The sequence below is a fragment of the Zerene cesonia genome, chromosome 19, assembly GCF_012273895.1.
Source record: "Zerene cesonia ecotype Mississippi chromosome 19, Zerene_cesonia_1.1, whole genome shotgun sequence".
NCBI classification, from domain to species: domain Eukaryota; kingdom Metazoa; phylum Arthropoda; class Insecta; order Lepidoptera; family Pieridae; genus Zerene; species Zerene cesonia.
The window spans coordinates 2,890,854-2,911,582 of NC_052120.1; the positions used below are offsets into that span (position 1 = coordinate 2,890,854).

At 31.4% G+C, this 20,729-nt stretch overlaps 1 protein-coding gene across 2 annotated transcripts in view; it reads left to right on the plus strand.

Moving 5' to 3' along the window:
* Positions 1-20,729, plus strand: part of LOC119834492 — a 43,110-nt gene that overhangs the window by 5,644 nt on the left and 16,737 nt on the right. For both annotated transcript variants that reach the window (XM_038358870.1, XM_038358868.1), the window contains one exon: positions 19,633-19,800. In XM_038358870.1, coding sequence (XP_038214798.1) covers positions 19,743-19,800 — 58 coding nt within the window. In that variant the 5' untranslated portion in view covers positions 19,633-19,742. The remainder of the gene's footprint in view (positions 1-19,632; positions 19,801-20,729) is intronic.

The window sequence follows — 20,729 nt, forward strand, 5'->3', positions numbered from 1 at the left end:
ATAGGTAGGGGAATGTCATTCCAACATTTTGATGGACAGTATTTGAAACTGCCGCGGAAAGACATCGATCTATGCTTTGGAACAGAGAAAATATTTGTACCGGGTCTAACCGGGTTACTACCACAATCCTTACGCCACATCAGCTTGTCAAATAGATAAGTGGGGTGGTTCGTCTTTAAGAGATCAAATAGGAAACAAGCAAGATATAGTTGAAATTGAATCATTGATAAACACACTGTATACTGTATGAATTACGAGATAATTCCTTCATATTCAAACACCATGATGAATCAAAAAGTTCGACGACATGTGACATCTGACAACCTGCACTTGGCCAGCGTTGTTATTGGCTTAGCCCTATTTCCCTACAGTGGGAATATTAGTGGACTAAATCATGATAATTCCATATATCACTTAACTTTTTATTTAATGATTGCAACATCTCTTAGTCTCAATAGATAGAGTCTATACTGATTGCCCGGTTCGTTTAACATTGATATAAATATTAAGTATTATTTAATAAATTATACGCACTGGTAGCTACTGATTATCCAATATCCTTTTGATAAAGAAAATCAGTGGTGTCGTCTAATTTTATAAGCATATTGAAATCAACTAGATGAAGCAATCCCAACCTATTCCCCAGGCTATGTAAGTTTTAGGGATACCCTTATTTGTCACAACTATTTTTATATCTCATATTACAAATAGTCTATTCTCCGCGGCCTATAGCTTAGGCCTATTCCTTAATGCATGTATTTATTCTAACACTGAAATAATTTGAATTTCAAATCAGACCTGTAGCTCCTGGGATAAGTGTACTTATTCAAAGAAACAAACAAACTCTTCAGCTTTTATTAGTCAAGATATAAAAAGTAATAAAAATTAATATATTCTTTATCGGTTCAAAATGTTAAATGAAATTATGAATTTTGCCCACCGTGTTATCCTGCCGCAATATCATGCAAACCAAGAATTTGGTATGTATTGAATAATTATGTTACGAGATAAGAAAAACCAGAGGAGTATATACCCTTTTATCCGCTTCAATTTGCATAATACGTATGTACATCCTGCTATACTGTTTGAATATTTTGCCCGTGGACCGCAAAAGTTTCGCCTTCAAAGAAGATTATGTGCACAACGATATTTTTATGAAATATGGTGAATTATTCTTTATCAGACTATAAATAAATATTATTGCATATTAGATATTTACTTTAGAAGCGTGTTTATATATATGTATATATGTGTGTGATAAATATTATTGAATATTATATATTTACTTTAGAACCCAATACATATGCTAATAAATGAATAACTTTCTACTTATGTTTCAGAATGTATTCTCCGTATTTCCTATTTGTATATCATTCATATTTCTCGATTAAACGTTTCAACTTGGTCAATGCAAATTCAGTTGGGACTCGTTAGAGTGAAGCGGTCGTTTATATCTTGGATGATTTGTAAAATAACAATGTATGTAATTTATAATATATTTTTCTTTTACAAATCATCAACGCTCTGTTATTCAAAATATGAACACAAAGATTCATGTTACAAGCATTTTTTAACGCTGGACAAATTCACTTTAGAAAATGCAAAAATCCGTCAAAAGGGGAACCGCACTCACATGAGTTTTGACCATAATATATTATACATGAAACTGTTTTCAAATTCGCTATTATAATTTTTGACATAACACCTTGCTCAACCATCCCTTTCATTCGTAAAAACATCCACTGAATTGTGGTCTACTGCGATACGCCAAAAGTGACTACGGCGTAGCATCTCGTAGCACTGACACGCTTGCACAAGCCCATGTTAAATATACAGATGTCGTCTAGCAAATCTGTTTTAGTTTGTACATAGTATTATAGCCTTTGAGCCAAACTTTGTTATTTTGTTAACCAACTCAAAAAAGGGCGATGTTCTCAATTCGACTTTTTTGTTACCACATAACTTTTTACTTGATGAACCGATTTTTATGCCTTCTTTGTTCCATGTTTTATTTGAAATATTATGCCTTCCGTGTGGTATGATTTTATTATGAATAATAATAATATATCATATTAAAAGCTCCTTGGCGGAAGCATGTGGAAGGCCACTTTGTAGACATCCGCTAAGAAAGGACTTTGATATGATAATTCAACCCCGATGGGATAAAAGAGGGGATGAAAGCTTGGAGCATCAAAATTTAATCTGATCACGCTGCCGAAGTTTCGAGTAACAGTTTATTACTAGTATAAATGAGTTTATCTTATGGAACATGTGTTTAATCTCTAGTAGACCACAGACAAGCTAATATTAAGAAATAAGATTAAGCGCAATTCAATATTGATTGCAACTAAGAAAATAATGCAATACAAAACCACGTAGACTCCAGTCGACAGTTGCAACATTGTATTAGTCTAGAGACAATGTTATTGTGTTTTTTCGCAAACACAACACGTACGATGTACTACAGACTTCTTCACCTGACGTATTTACAGAGAGCGTCCTTTTTGTTCCCCCCCATTACGAGTAGTAGAGGAATGGCACTTGAATAAAACGAGAATATAAAGCAAGGAAATGTATCTACCACGATTGTTTTACTTGTATCCTTACTATAATATAATATTTATTTTAGGGAATGAAATTGCTCAAAGGCAACCTAGTTATATGATGTGTTGGTTATCAAGACACACTGGTGTTTTGACACGGTGAAACTCTTGTTTTTAGTATATTCAAGAAATTATTTTATTACATTGTAATATCACGTATTAAACACTTGAAATACAAGTCATATTTTTATGCTGCAAATATGATAAAACATAATAAAAGTAATGGTAATGTTAATATGTAAGATGAATGCAAGCACATTGTAAATAATAATAAGCTTAAGTATTATAATGGTTATAGATTTAACATGCAAACTAGCAAGTAAAATATATAGAAAATAATATGAATTATGAGACTGTGTAGCTAGTGCTAATTCTTACACAAGCGTGAGTTAGCTCAACCCAAATTAGCATATTAAATCAAATTTTAACGACAGTAGGTGTGTTTGTATTAATTCAATATATTACATATTATAACTATACGGTATACTATATAATTTTAGTTGTTTTTATGCTTTTTTGCTGAGCTGCTGCAATATTATATGAGTAAAATATGATGAAAAATATAACTAAAGATAAAGTAGTACGAATAACCGAATTCGTCAATTGAAAATAATAAATATACATATTTTTTGTCAATTTAATTTAACAAGAAGTTCGAATTAATTAAGACAAACATAACTATTAAAGTTCCATTACAGCAAACGCGGAGCTGAAACCCGACATTTCCTCAGTCCTTTTGTTTTACTCCGTCATCTTAGCAGGCTTTGTATAACATCCTGGCTGTCACGCATTTCAGTTCGTTCAGGCCTAAGGAAGCGTGCAAATCCAAAGAAAAATTTTCTAGCTATTGCACGAGTATGTTGGATGAATTTTTAAGCGCGCAAAGAGCTGGCTTTATATCAAAGATTGATATCATACAACGAATGTTTAACATTTTATTAACAATTTTATCAACTTTTTTGGATATTTATAAATCGGTTATACTGATAAACGATGATAACCATAGATACATTATATTAAAATAGGCACTTATCAAATTTTTAGTTTCCTTTAGCTTATGAAATATATTTAAAATTCAATGTCATGGCGTATTAATAATAATCATGATATAGGATAACGAAACGAATTTTAGAATGTCGAAACTGTTCATCTTCGATACGAACTTATGAAAGAGTATCAAAGATTTCACAAATTTGAAACTCAATCATGAATTGAAGTGCATTTTACGAGTCTCTTAATTAAATAGCAAATGACGTCATAAAGTTGCAATTGTACCACAAACTTAAAATTGAAAAACGTAACGCGGCTGTAAACAGGGCTATTTGAGGCCCTAATGAGTCCCTACGCACTCCGTGCCAATTTACATCCAAAGAGAATTGCTTTGGTTTTAATTCTCATTTCCTTTAGCCGCATTTCCCGGTTACCGTACCCTAATTACACCGTGAATTATTCTACTCTAAAGAAGTCGAATTACCTGTTAGACTATTAATAGAGTATTTATGGGTGATAGTATGCAGTTATTTCGATTTTCGTTTTTATATTTATAAGTTGAACAGAGTCAACTACAATAAAAAATACTATAACTACATAATATAAAGTCATTTAACGATAAGAACTTCTCAAGAAATATACATTACTTAGGAGATTCTTTATGCATACGAGAAACTTTACATGCTTCATTTGATTTTGTTTGATATAATATGTTTATATGAGAGTCGTTTAAATATACCCAGAACTCGACTGTATCATAGTTATTCTATTATACATAATTTAAACGCTAAATACATGCCACGGTCCGAGTGTATCAATGGAACTTTCAATTTACCCGAGTGAAATGAATGAACAAAACATACTTACAATTTATTTATACAATGGCCCAAAACTTTGACAAGATTTCGGTTGGATAACTCTTTCGTTCTAATTGAATTCATTTCCGTCTGGAAATTATTATTCGATCAGAATCGGTTAACTTTACCATTCAATGGCAAAGTTGGCTCAAACGGTCTACGTTTATGTGAGTAATGTTAAACTTGTTACAACATTTCATTCATTCAACATTGGTGTTACTAGTTAACATAATGTGAATATCATTTAGTTTCACGATATATGTAGTATACTAGCAGTCAGCCCTCGGCTTTGCCCGCGTGGTCAAAGAAATAAACTGTTCAAGAATTTCTCCTCTCTCCCGTTGGATTTCTGACATAAAATCTATCTATTCTATTATTATATCGGCATTAGTCCTATCTTGTTCACAAACTATTTTTACACCAAATTTCATCCAAATTGTTGCCATGGCTTGGGCGACATGAAGAGAATAGAGACAGACCGACGGACTCACAGACAGAATTTTCATAAAAATGGTTTTTATGTCATTTAGAAATGAAATTACTTGAATTATTAAAAGCGAGATATATGAACTCATGGCCAAGGTTTAATTTCGCAGAATAATTTATTATCACTATCAGACCGTTTAAGTGTAAAATACTCGTTTTATGCTCACAGTCTGGTGCGATAATGACGCATACGATATTGCCGTTGTATGAATTTAAAATTTATTTCACTCGAATTTACTATTTGATGGTATTTTGTGTTCCAGGTAAGATTATTTTTCTGTTTATATTAAACAAGTATCTTCTTTTATCTTTATCGCTTATTTAATACCATATCTTTGCACCAAATCGGTTTAGTGGTTTAGGTGTGAAGAAGAGACAGACAATCGGTGTAACGTTCGAATTTATAATAGGGACATACAAACACGTCTATACCCTTTATAATTATAATATGAATACATTCTTAAATATTAAACGGTTTTCTTTGTATTATAGGTAATTATTGTTTAGCGTGTTCTATGAGAACGCAAATCCTTTAATAAGTGGCTATAAATCACGCTGTAATAAGACTTAGTGCTAGCCTAGGATTTAAGTTAGCTACTTATTCAAGTAAAGGAACTAAATAAGTAATATACTTGACTCTTCTTCTATCTTAATCTTTTAAACAACCAATTAGTACTAACGCCAAAACAGCCTTATTATTAATAAACATTTATATGATTATGATATTGTTTTCATTTTTTATTTATAAATGACAAGAAAAATCAAGACTGAGAGGTAATGTTTATTCAAATATGATAATTGATTAGGTTTATTGAAAAAGATTAGATATGTATGGATGATATGTATGTGGATATGGCTACATACACTATTGTTTTAAAATATTGATTTAAGTCTTTTAAATCATTAAGTGACAACAAAAATTATGTAATCTAAAAGGATCACAAACTGGCGATATAAAAAAATAGATGTTTTAATTGAATCATAAATGTTAAGTATTTTAGATTACAATTTATTAATTATTCCATACTTATAATTATTGTTTTTCCTCACACCTGAACCGCTCAACTGATTTGGATAAATTATTAAATCATCAATATTTATTTTTCAGCATAAACTCTAGTTTATATGGCATAGTAAAGTTCAAATGTTTTTATTACGAATCTGGTAAATTAAAAAAAAAAAGAAATAAATTTCTTGAAATTAAATATAAAAGTGTAACATCATAATGAACTCCTCATTACTATAAATCTCCTAACGAGCTTTTGTACCTAATATAGAAATGGAGTTTTAATTAATTTTTCCTGAGATCTAATTCATAAGTAAGATATGAAAACGCATTGCTTGGAAATATCCAAGATTCATTTGTAAACTTTGAAAGCTGCGTCCCGTATGTACCATGGACCATGTCCATTTAAATTTGGGCTAGTTCTGAAAATTTGTTACAGCTTTTTGTTCATGGTAGTAATATAAAGTACCTTAATAAAATATGTAATAGTGTTATCAATCAGCCATTGGTAACATCGTTAAAAAAATTTGTTTAAACCCTTTTTATTGTTAGCGCTTTACTTTTGGTAACCTTCCAGCTCCATTGCTGACTATGACATAAAAAAAAACATTTGAGATTTGTTGTATACAATAATAATGTGCGTTTAATACTGATGTCTCAGGTGTGCAATCTCAGTATTACAAATTACCTCACATCCTATTTCCCCATGTCGTGTTTATAATTAACATTCAGCAAATGAACCCCTTTCCTTATATCTGCCATTATACATATCTAGCAACACAATGTATCATCGTCATACAATAAATATATATACGTAACTAAAAATCGTCCATACAGTAAGAACATTTCCTCTACATAAATTCGCTGCTATATTTAGTAACGCTTTGACGAGAAAACGTGCATAATGACATCATTGTTACCACTTCTGTCTTTCATTACAATGAAAGCTTGACAGTTTCATTTCCGCACCTAGGCTGAACGTCACATATATCTGGTTTAACCACACCCCGTTATTTGAATGTATCGGCGAGTGACATATTGACGTCACATTATTCCACAGATAATCATTTTTAATTTAGCGAATTTAGATTCGTTTTTTAATTTTCGAAATTTCTGCCTTTTTCGACTGAGCACGTTATATCGGTTGTTAATCAATCAAATAATATATCAGATTTGTATAGAGTTATCACTTCTACAGATGAATGGAGGTAACAATTAATAAAAATAATAATAAAAATAACTGTGATGAATAATATCAACTGTACATAATATTTATATAAATATTTACGTGTATTTTTATAGCGCTTATTATTATAGCGTTTAGTTAAAATTCGTGCCCATGTCTACCAAATTCTCTAGAAGAAATCTTAGCTTTTTGAGATAAGGCTGCTTGTTATGCTATTCTGAATATTTGCACTCTTTTTTCTATAAAGTCTGTGCACAATTAAGAGCTTTCACTTGATTTAAATATAGATGTTTCATTTCTCGTGTGTTCTTATATTTCGTATACTTTTTAATCCCGATAGCATTTGAAAACATTTCTAAATAGCTGTTAAATCATTTATTACTCTCAACAATGAAGTATCATAAATACTATTTCGCATTTCATCGTCCACATAAGCTTTCTTAATCCCAAAGCGGCTTTGAAATTGATTGCGAAAAGTATTGCACGGCGATCTGATCTCTCAACTCACCCAAGTGATATGGAACGATATATGTCAAGGTAATGAATGACACACCTATATTGTTAGAAGTTTATAGTGCCTTAAAACAAATGATTTTTTTAAAGCCCGTCACAAACGTAGGTATAATGTATATTCGCATAAATTAAAGCAAGGCAAAAATATTTATTTATATACAAATATATAAGTGACCACACTTGGCGCTATAACTACTTAGACCGTAATTTATAATTTTTATGACGTCACCAAGTTGTTAATATATTATTACTACATAATATGTTTATTAAAAAAATATACATAACGCAAGGCCGAACATCAATGAAATGAAGGCAAAATATGTTAATACTCGTACATACGATACTCAAATGAGTATTGTAGAGGCGTAAGTTCTGCTATGGACCTTATGCCTCTCTAAATGTTTATGGGCGGTGGTAGCGCTTACCATCAGCTCCATTGCTGACTGTGACATTAAAAAAAATAATATATATTATAGGAATTTGTGTGACGGGCATAAAGCGCATAAATCGTAGCTCAAATTTAGCTAGAAATTCTAAAAAATTCAAGATCAAAACTTATATAGAAACTATAGTTGATTGCCTATATATATATATATATATATATATATAGGCAATCAACGGCTCACTTTTTGAGTTTCTCTTTACATTAGTATTATCCAGTTATAGTATGTCGTAAACACCCAAGTTTCCATTTAAATTCGCAGCTCCAATATATAGGGTTGTAAATTACACGGTCGCGAAGGTCACAAGCGTACCCATAATGCTGTACCAGAGTCGCTCATTAATTAAGAAGATATCCTCTAAGGAAATGTTAATTATGTAAAGACATGATTAAGTAAAATCTCTATTACTTTCCCTCTCTTTTACTCGACTCATTTAGGAAATTGTCCCACGGCCTCTTCTTATATAAATGTTTTCTTGAACTCTTTTGTGTATTATGAAGTAGCTAGAATTAATCCATCTATTTGTGAATGGCATTTTGCGCTTGGTTTTGCCTGGTATACTTTTTACTCGACTGTTGCGGAAGATGGGTTAATCAATTTAACTTATTATGTATATGCTATCCTCGCCACTGGTATTCAACTCTTTGAATCCAAGAAAATTGTTAATCCTTCACCTATTAAAACCTTTGCATTCATGGGCGGTGGTGATCGCTTACCCTCAGACGAACTAGTTCGGTTGCCTGGCCTAACAAGAAAAATCGCCTCTTACAAACAGTATAAAAATTAAAGTCACGACAAAAAGACAACATCTCTACTCTGGAAACAAATCGGTATAAACACAACTAAAGTTTATTTTTCCTGAAAAAATGAAACTCATCTACAGTTAAGCTAGCTGAAAATAAACCAAATCTACCTCAGATGCTCGAACCGTGAACGTGAAATTCGCCGTCAAAGAACTTTATTAGACACTTAATATCGTTCATCCAACATTCACCCTTGTATACACGAAACAGGTGCTTAATTACCATGCAGGGAACTAAGGTAATGGATAGACAGGCGTGTTTAATGGTCTACCGTGTGGACAAATGAGTTAGATCAGTTATTAGTTAAAAACACTCCGGCGAAGTGGCTCACTATGGGTCGTGTGATCTCGTAATTTTTCACGATACGACCTGCACTTAATCATAGATTTACCTGTGGGTTATAAATTAATGTGGTTAAAATGTAGGGATGTACATTTAAGGTATGCAATCAAATTTTTGAGGGATTGTTTGACAGGCTATTTTAGCATGCTTTTATTATCATTATATTGACTTGTGTATTTGCTTGCTTGTAGGTAACCAAATCCTTTAGACTCGATATTGATACACTTTAAACATACAGTATTAATTACAAACTTGTACACTTAAAAAATGTCGGTGATTATAATGTAATCTATAATGTTATTATGAGTTTATCTTATTGCCCTGATTAGGATAGCCAGCTAGATAGATGTATACGCTTTGCCTATAGCTTCTTTATACCTCTTATAAGAGAGAATATATTATTGTCTTAGTTTAGTTAAAAAAATATAAAATTCCGTATAAACTATAAATTATTTTAAGTCACTACTTTTTGAACTGGTAAATTTCAGGCCAATCTTTACAATTGAAATCTTTAAAATTTACTTCTAGATTATCAACAGAACTTCTTAATAAAATGTTAATTCAAAACCTTATAATGTAACGTATATCTTGAAAAATGCATAATGTATTTAGGAATATCTCACAAATTCAATATGTTTGGTCGCAAATGCGTAAAGAATGGCCTTATTCATGCCTTGCTTCTTGTATGCATCTGTTATAAGCAGGGAAATCTTTTATTATATTTTGAACTGTTTCAAATATTATTGTTTAAATTGTATTTTTATTCTTTAAATGCATCGATGATTTTTTTATTATTTTTTCATAACTTGCCTTATGAAGATGGAAGTTAACTAAAATATAGGGTACATATATAGCCTATGTTACTCAGTTAAGTTGCAACTTTCTAATGGTGAAAATTTTTGAAATCGGTCCAGTGGGTTTTGTTTGAAAAGTTTACAAACATAAAAAAATAGGAAAGTTTTCTCTTTATAATATTAGTGTAGATTGAACACACAATCTACATTTAAATTTATTAAAGTAATGCATCAAAGTATTAAATCGTCTACGAGATATATTGTTGTTCATGACAAAGTTGCGTAAGTTTTCATAGAAATACAACATAAACGTTCCACAAGTTGGTAATATCTCTTAACTTTGTATCAGCGGCACGAATCCTTAAACACGACTGACTATAGGTATATAACAAACATTTATTATACACAAATATTATACTGAAGACACGACTCAATTTATTAACATATCTTATTTATTGAATCACTTTTATCTCCGAATATTATTATATTATGACAAGCAGAATTTGATACGGAATAATAATAAAAATCAAGGTTGACAGATTTCACAGCGATCTCATAGAAAAAGATACCTACACCTAAATAAAGATAAATGCATATGTTGATTAGTAAAATATTCATTGTTACATATAATGTAAAATATTTATTCAAGAAAATCAAAGGAGCATTCATTCATATGCATCTTATGACGTTCTAAACAGATCACCTAAGAAGGAAGTTGTTTCATAGTTATTAAATAGTATCAATAATTTTGTAAGACAGTTTAAGTTTGGATGTTTGTCCGTCAATCACGCTCAAACTACTGAACGGATTTTGATGAAATGTGATATACGAACTGACTTGGGTGATAGGATACTTTTTATCCCGATTAAATGCTCGCTTGGGATAATTAAATCATTTGTAAATGTCCTAATTCTACGCAGACAAAGCCGCGGGCGAAAGCTAATATGCTTATAAATGAAGGATTTTCATTAGTGGTATCTTATAAACGATAACTGATTATTGTCGGATGTCGACTGTTGGCTAATGCTACGTCATTTGTTTTCCATTACCATGAATTTTATTCCTTAATATGCTAGCGGATGGCGAGGGTCGAGGAACGTTATTATTTATGGAAGATAGGTACTGCAGACTACTAAGTTTTTGAGAAACATTATGTAATATATTCGTATCATTCTTATTTACTCTCATTTTAATATTGTATGTTATATTATCGCTATGTAAAGTCTGACATAGATCTCCTGTGTTCCATGAAATGACTGTAATAAGAACGTTGAAACAACTAAACAAAAATCATTATACCTTCAGTCGTTACGAAAGATTTTAATGAAAACTTATACATAGAATAAACATAAAGAACACCCCCACAGAAAACCGGCGTGAAATAATAGCTTGCTATTGTGTTTCGTACAGTGAGTGGGAGAGCCGGAGGCCTATATCCTTTTCCTTACCCTTCCCAGTCCTTTCCTTTATTCCTTTCATCAATCCTTTCCTCATCCCTTCCCAATTAAAGTCGGCAATCCATTTGTAGAGGCGAAAGGTCTGCAATTGACCTTACGCCTCTCCAAATGTTCATGGGCGGTGGTAGCGCTTACCATCAGGCGACCCACCAGCTCCATTGCCGACTATGACATAAAAAAAAAAACATAGAAGATTTTCGCTTCGTCAAAAAGTAGCATATGTCACTATTTAAACACCTCTAGTCTTCACCTACTTCCAGATACAAAAAACGAATAGACAAACACACCATCGAATTTATAATATTTGTAAGCATCCGCTCAAGTATAACGTTTCTTTTGACTAAACAATCTCTCCCTTTGCAGCTTGTTCTATCATATCTTTCTCTTTACCCAATACCAAGACTAAATACATGATAATTAACATTTTCGTGTGTTCAAACGAGATGTTAATTTCATTAACAAACTCGCAAAACAAAAGCTCTAAACATAAAAGATAACGTACATCGACAAGGCGGTGAACATTTGTTGTTTGAATTAATTATTGTAATTGAACACGAATGAATGCGACTAAAAACCTCACCATAATAATAACATATATAAAAGAGTTTCGAAATGACTTTCGCTACATAAATTAAAGGCGAAACGACAGATTCATAATTTTAAACGATAATATCTTTAACGCAAGACTTTTGGATATTAATGTATACATAATGCAAAAAATACAGATGCTTCATTTATTGCCTTGTGATAGATCTAAAGCGGTGTAAAATATTAAAAAAACAAGAACATAAATTTAACAAAAATATACACTTGTAGATATGTAATATGAATAGAATAGAATTATATGTTTCACCTCAAATTATAGCAAGGTTTTACGGTAACGGTTTTATAGTTCACATGCGCAGATAGCACAGAGTATATCCTGAATAATACGCGTAGGATGTGAGCTTTATTCTAACTCTTGAAAAACAATCCCATAATATAAGACTTTAAATACATACAATATACATATATTAATCAAAGTTTTTTGTGTTGGCATTTGCCCTTTTCTTTTTTTTGCAAAAAAAAATTAAAATTGCTGTTACTGCTATTAAGAAACTAAAAAATATACTTTTACCAGCTGCACGCCCCGGTTCCGTCCGGGTAGTCATTTATCGTAATTGAAATAATATAAAACAATACTATCTTTGAAGTTGGATCAAACTGCACATAGTGTGCAAATTTGGTTAAAATCGGTTAAGTAGTTTAGGAGTCCATCGCGGAGGAACAAAATGACACGTCATTTATATAAGTGTAAACCTAATGTTAAATTAAATTTTTAATCAGATTATTAACTCACTGCATACCCCCTTTTCGCTAGTAATTAACTATGAGCTTTATGCGTTACGAATTAAAAATCCAACTTGATTAGCAGTGAAGCAACAGGCGATAATGCTCTTATTGAATTTGGCTTAAAACTGGAGTCTATCTTGAACATAATTGCGCGGCAGTCTCGAGTGTTTAGCTTAACAGAAGTTAATTAGTTTCTGGAACAGATGCGACGGAGTTTCGCTTACAATGTATAGAAAACCTAGCTCTGCGAAGCTTTAAATCAAGCGTGTTCTAATTAAAAGGGTTCATTTATATTTATTCTATTTGCAAACTCGTAAGGATGTGTTATGCGGACATAAATATGCATTTATCGTGGTCATTCAAAATGAAGGACATGTTCGTTTACTAAAATTTAAATGAAATTTTTGATTTATTATAAGAATAACTTGTGAAATAGTTCGCTCTGCATTAAAGATGGGTACTTGAAAAAAAAACTAAAACTGATCAAAATACACAAACTTTAATCAACATAAAATTATTTAACATCAGTACAGAGCGCATTCTACAGATAAGGGTAACAGAAATTTAGTAGCTCTTTTAAGAGATTTAATTAACATAATTGTTCATGTGAGATAATTAATGGCAGAGTTTATGTGATAACATTATATTGAAATGATCCCTACTTACATTATAAATACAAAAGTTCCTCTGTCTGTCCGTCTGTCTCTTCTTTACCCCTAAAGCATTGATCCGATTAGGTGGATGCGGGTGAAAGTCATTTTTATTTTATATGTCCTCTGTCAATATATTGATTTGAAATGTAATCACAAAATTTTGTCGTAAAGCATTTGTATCATTTAATTATTTGCTCGTATGTTGTATAGAAAATAATAACTTTTAACATTAAGCTCAGCTTTTAATTGTCAGAACTAGACCATATGGCAGGCAACAGCTTTACAGTAAAAAATAATATAAAGTCGGTTCACCCAGTAAAAAGTTATGAGGTCTCAAACACGAAAAAATACAGTCGATTTGATAACCTCCTCTTTTCTTACTTCGCCACACTTCATAGGTACGTGAAGTCAGACAAAGCATAAAGAATACTATAAAATTAAAGATTGTACTTGTCAGCTTAACGCATAAAAGAAATCAAAAGCGAATTGTGAGGATTTATCCCGTAGTCTTTTATTGTCAGCGACTCAGCGGTATATCTTCGAATTCTTTTATTATGTTCAATTAATTTCAAAATAAAGCTCAAACTGTCAACAAAATCTTAAGTATCAATATTCTTGGAAATAAAATAGAAGTACCTAAGTACCTCCATCAATTCTTAAATGTGGACGCATTTTCCGAATATTTTTGTACACATTTCGACAGAAGGGAAGGGGTCCGGTCTTTGAATTGTGTTATTTATGAATGGTGTATAGTCCTGAGGCTTTCAATGGATAATGCCCACGCATTGTTATATCTTGTTTTGTTTTGTGATGTTTAGTTCATAATTTTATTGTAATAAATACTGTATATGTTTATCGAGTGTGTTTTTTTAAGTGTGTAACACATAGGTTTTAGTTGTAATTACGTATGCAATAAGTACAAACATTACTTTTCGAGATTTGATGGAAATGTTCCTTTTTGAAAGAATTATATTGAACTAAATCATGTTTTAATGTCTCACTTGGTCTTAACAGTATTCATAAGGAAATTTTAATAGTGGCGATCCTTTTACAAGTTAATAAGATAAAAAGATCGAAATTTAGTCTAAAGGAGTCGGTTTCATCCAAACATAGAGGCACACAGGAGAACAGATAACGCTAATAAAAGTATATTTAATATAAAGATTTGTTAATAGTTAGAATTAAGAGAAAGTAACGCAAAATAGACCTAGTCGTTATAAAATATATTTACATATATATTTTAATCTTATAAAAATTGTTAGTTTTCTCAGATAAAGTACCGTAAATGTTCTCCTAATTACACTTGGCGCTTTTACACCCAGGAACATACCATCCAAAGTACGGGACGTACTCCGGTCCGGTGTGATAGTTAACGAAAAAATGCACAGAATTTTGATTAAATTCAACATGGCCAACCTTTTAACCGTACTCGCAGACCCTTTACACCAGCTTAAACTACGTTTAAAAGCTACAACCGACGATATAATAAGCTTTAAATGAGCATGGCCACAAGCTTCTGCGAGCTCGCTCCACTGAAATAGTGTAGAATGAAGTTATTTTTAATTTTAAACAGATTATGGCATTTAGTGCTTTTACGTTTCAGGTAATTGCCGTTATATAATTAAAATATAGGATCTGTTAGTATTTAAATGGATTTATTAAATACACGAACACACGCAAGGATAATATTGTAGTAAGTATATAGATATTCACTATAGAGAGGATTATAGCACTGAAAATTTATATCATTTTTAGAGTTAAATAAATTAAGAATTTTAAAATATGAATAAGTTGTTATACCTTCTGAATACTTGTTTGAAATATACGCCTACAGGATATCATATGATACGACGATATATAAGTATGTATTTTTATAACAATATATACCGTTAGCAAATAGCTTCCCTGGAGACATCCGTGTATTTTTCTCTGGATACACGTTTATTTAGTCGGTACCAGTCGTATTTTTCCATTGTACTTTTCCCTTTTTATATTTCCAGTTTGCTTTTATCTTCCTTGTTATAATATTACGGGATTATATGACAGATACGTTTATTGGTGGTGAATTGAGAACTTATCACTTATAAAAAGTACCAATATTTTTCGCATTTCGATAAATAAATGTTTCATTTTTACAACTTTATTTGCTCTGTAGAGTCAATGGCTATTAAATACATTGCACATGTTGTGCTCAAAGACCAAAACGTTATTTAACCGCTAAAATTATCTCACAACTCGTTGTGGTTACAGTAAAAGATGCACGTTGCGAATCATGCAATCAAAGTCCGTCCATGTTATTAAAAATGGCGGCATGGCTGTTTTTCAGCGCCATATTGCATCAAGGTCGATTTTTTTTTTATGTCAGAGCGGGCAACTGAGCTGGAAGTTCGCCTGATGGTAAGGGATTCCCATCGCCCATGAACTTACGCAGAGGTTGTGCCTAAGCGAAGCGTGCTAGTCTCCCACATAAAAAATAAAAGTAGTACATGAATAGAAACTGGTTCCTAAATGTGGTCTTTCTGTGATTGTAACAACGCGTCATGGACGTTTTTTGGAGCCATAACACGAATTTTCCGACATGGATCTTATACTGTAACCACAACGCCTAGATTTCACATGTACAAATTAAGTAGTATACGTAATGAAACTTCCGGAATATAAATATTAAATGTAAATTCATGTTTACCTACTTCAATGAAATATTTCAGAAAGTACCGCGTTTAAAAGCAAAAAAGAATCCTTATTTTAATACGTACTTTAAGTTTTTGTATGAAATACAATACCAGTTTTAATGTAATGCAATTTTTCCCTTAAAAATACGTTTTTCATAAAACATTCATGCATTAAACTTGCAGTAAAGTTTGGAGGACTAAATAAAGAACAAGGTACCATAAAGTTTTATAACACTCATCGGAGAGTATTACTTCTTTTTTTTAATTGTTGTAAAAGTGGTTATTTCACAAACTTCTTTAAGATTTTACTTTAGTTTTTAGTTTTAATGTAGTAAATAAGAAAAAGAAAAAATGTTTCCACGGTATTGTTCTTAATAAAAGATGATGAGATGATTTTGAATTCTAAATTGTATCTTGATGGTACAGTTTGTAAATAGCACTTAGATAATACGCTTTAGTTGTTGCTTGAGCACCACTTATTAATAATATATAATATGTATTTGTATATAGACATATATATTTATTTTATTCGTCGAGGAAACTATCGCGTATACTGATACTGATATTCCCTATTAAGCGTATCGTCTCAATAATTTTAATAATTACAATGGTTAATTTAGATTTTAAATAATAAATACAAAAATCGCTTATTCGTTTTCATATTACTAACATTTTTACAAACATACTATATCAAACAATTATAATAAGCTTACATGCCTGTTTTTTGAATTGCGTCACCCATAGACCTCCACAACAGAAGTTGCGTACCAGATATATACTAGCTGTGACCCGCGGTTGAAACCGCGTAAGTCCGTATCCCGTAGGAATATCGGTATAAAAAGTGCCTGTGTTATTTCAGTTGTCCAGCTATCTACGAAGCAAAATAGTATTATTATTCACCAATAGATGTCAGGAAAAAAAAACACGAATATGACATTATTTCAGTTGTCCAGCTATCTACGAAGCAAAATAGTATTACTATTCACCAATAGATGTCAGGGAAAAAAAAACACGAATAAAACACGAATATGACATTTTCTAAAAAAAATTCCTAGCTAGATCGATTTATCGCCCTCGAAAACCCCTATATACTAAATTTCATGAAAATCGTTGGAGCCGATTCCGAGATCCCAATTATATATATATATATATATATATATACAAGAATTGCTCGTTTAAAGGTATAAGATTATCAACTTATTCTAAGACCACCCAGTGATACCAATCATTTGCTAGTCTAGCTTTATTCTTTACAACGTTTCGATGCTATAAATCAACCATCCCGATTCTGATTTATACTCCAAATTCCAATTTATATCACACGTTTGTCTCCACGGTCAAACCGCCACGATTGTTACATAAAGGGAAATGAAAATCTGTGACGATACGTCCCAAAAGATACGGCCAAGTGGAAGATAATATATCGACGGTTCATTGAATAAAGCGTCACATCGTTGGGCTCGAACAGCCATCACATTACACGGGATGGATGGGATAAGAAAGTATAGTTTGAATATCGTTTATGCTGCTTTAATTACACAGAAAAGAGTGATAGTAAGACAGGCGACGCGTAAACGGTAGGCGAACATTGATTTCTAAATTTAATATTCAATATTTGACAAACTGTTGTGGTTTTGGCCCGTTTCTCCTTCCACATCCTTCCCAGACTGTTCCTTCTTCCAAGTCGTACATCCTTTCCTTATGACTAACCTATTAAAAGCGAAGCACTACCTTTGCGAATGTTGATAGGCGGTGGTGATCGCTTACCATCAGGCGAACCACTAGCTCAGTTGCTCGCTATGACATAAAAATAAAATAAAAAAACGTTTTATTTTCGTTCGTTAGGAGGTACGAGAATATTTCAACAGGTACAATATAGTCAACGTAAATGAAACCACATAGAAATACATTTTGCATACAATTTGGGTTTTATGCGAAGTAAAATTTAAATTTTTATTCATTTTGATATTATTTTTGCACATTACAGCATGATGTTCTGTATTATAATGTTTTGAAATTCACATTCAAGTACCAATGTGAAAAATCTTATGCTTAGTCCTCAGATGCAATTTTGGGTCTCAACGGGTACAGATAATTGAATTCGTTTATTTAGAGAATGTAATATACGTTGTAGATTTTTTATTTTATATAACTATGTTTTATTTTCAATAATCCTTATCAAATAAGGTTAAACAATCCTCGATCGAAATAATTCAATGTATTCAATGTTTATTCAGTGTTGGTAATACAAATGTAGAGAGAAAACTCTTTTTTTGTATTTTTTTCTGAACAGTTTCAGACGTAAAACATTAGTGAATATGAGATTATGTATAACATTTGGGCATGAACGACTTCTGTAGTTTGTTTTTAAATATATTACGCTATATTTATCATCGATGTTTCGCTTCGATTTTTTACAACAAACCGATGAGCTACTGATTATAATATTGAAATTAGCAAACAAACTCCTGTGCTTAATAATATTGGTAAATATTTATTAGATAATTTAACATTTGTAAATGAGCCAACATATAAATAAATACAAATTGGTATGATACTAGACGGCAATTAGGGTGAGTTTTAATCAAAGTTGCGTGTAGATATTAATGATATAATTATGACGGAATATAAACGAACTTCAAACGAATGGTGTTGTGAGCTAATTAGTGCTAGTCATTATATTATTATAATTGAAATCACAAAGGAGTTATGACTTGTACATTTATTTACTGCTGTTGTGCCAAATAATCTAACCTAACCTTTAATTTAAGGTGTTTTTAAATTTTATTAATTATTACATTTATTTTGGAAATTAAAACATTTATTTATCTATATTATTAACTTTATAATTATCTTTATCCTTATAACTTACTAATCCTATCAATATAATATATTATATAAATTTATGTAAAACTTAGTAAGAGACTTAAGTTTCGCGAAAGACGGCTGTATTTAAAAAGGATTTGTATGAATTTTGTACAGAAATGTTGAAAGAATATAATCTGGTTTAGAATGCTAGTATTATTTAAATTGCGAAAATATTTTCCTTACTTTCCCGTCGCTACGGAGCGATTGCGTAGTATGAATTTTACGTCTGGAGACAATAATGAAGATAATTTTTACAGCGTTGAAATAATCTCATCCCATAAGAATTATCTATTATCGTGAGAGTGAAGGAGCAGGCAAAAGCTAGATAAACAATCTGTAGTTTAAAACCCGATTGATAAATGTATGATATCCTACTATCCTACTAATATTATAAATGTGAAAGTTTGTAAGGATGTGTGTATGTTTGTTGCTCTTTTACGCAAAAACTACTCAACCGATTGCAATGAAATTTGGTACGTAGACAGCTGGATAACTGGAATAACATATAGGCAACATTTTATCCCGATATTCCTACGGGATACGGACTTACGCGGGTGAAACCGCGGGGCGCAGCTAGTAATTTAATAAAAATCTGTTACAGACTAAATGAAAACCCTCTTGTTACAGATCTATTGAAATGTGGTGATCAAAGGCAGCACGAAACAAATAATGGTGACTAGTAGATTCAATAAATATTGAATGTCATGTGAGTTCGGCGGGAATATACCAAAAGGGCGATGCTGCCTCTTCGCTTTTGGCTGCTTCTGCTATTTCTACTGTTTGTATTTAAAAAGGGTAAGTAATTAGCTGTTTTATCAGCAAAACTTTTTGGTGGAGTTTGTATTTTCCTGTGTATCTAAGAATGTTTTTAATTTCGTTAGTAAATGTATAATTCCATAAGTATAGTAATGTACCCTATATGACAATAAGGTACGGTAAGATATTTATTAATCAACAGTCGAATAATCAACTTTTCTTTATATTTTCTATTTTGACAAAAGAAATATTTCTTCAGACTTAATAACTTCTTAAAGTTTATTGAAAATTATATTATCACCTTCTTACGTGACAATATATTTATTGTAAGTTATTATAGTAAATATTGTATGGCGAGCTGTATCAGGTTTTAAATCTATTTGATAAAAGAAGTTGCTAAAACAAATCAGACATTTAGATATACATTCAAAATCGTGCACTACGAGGTCTAAGCCCGAAATTTGGTTTCCTAATTTAATCAATTACACGATATATTTTAGAATAATAATAGTCAAATAAAATAAACCACGAGGCTTTTATCTTTAACACCCATTGAGAACGTTGAAGTAAAATAAGATATAAAGAGTCAAATATGATGTCTATTTTAAGATATCAAATGCATGTAGATAAAATCTTTAATTTAGGTACCTATCTCGCATATGTGGGTGACGATTATTTTCAACTTCTTTTGCTGTATTTTTCCACATTCAAGCAAATAACTTACGGGCATTTAGCCCACGCGCATTTCAAATAGAAAGGCGCCTATTTTTGGACTTCCATTGGTCATATATATATATATACTATTTCTGCAATACGTTTCAAAGAAAAGTATTATCGCTTATTGAATTTTTGTTCAGTTTGATTGTTAGTAGACTGGTGGAACCTTCATTTTACACCAATATTTTATTCTTGGTCATTTGTTTCGAAATTTTGAAATTTGAATTACTTTTGGTGCATGTCAATTTATA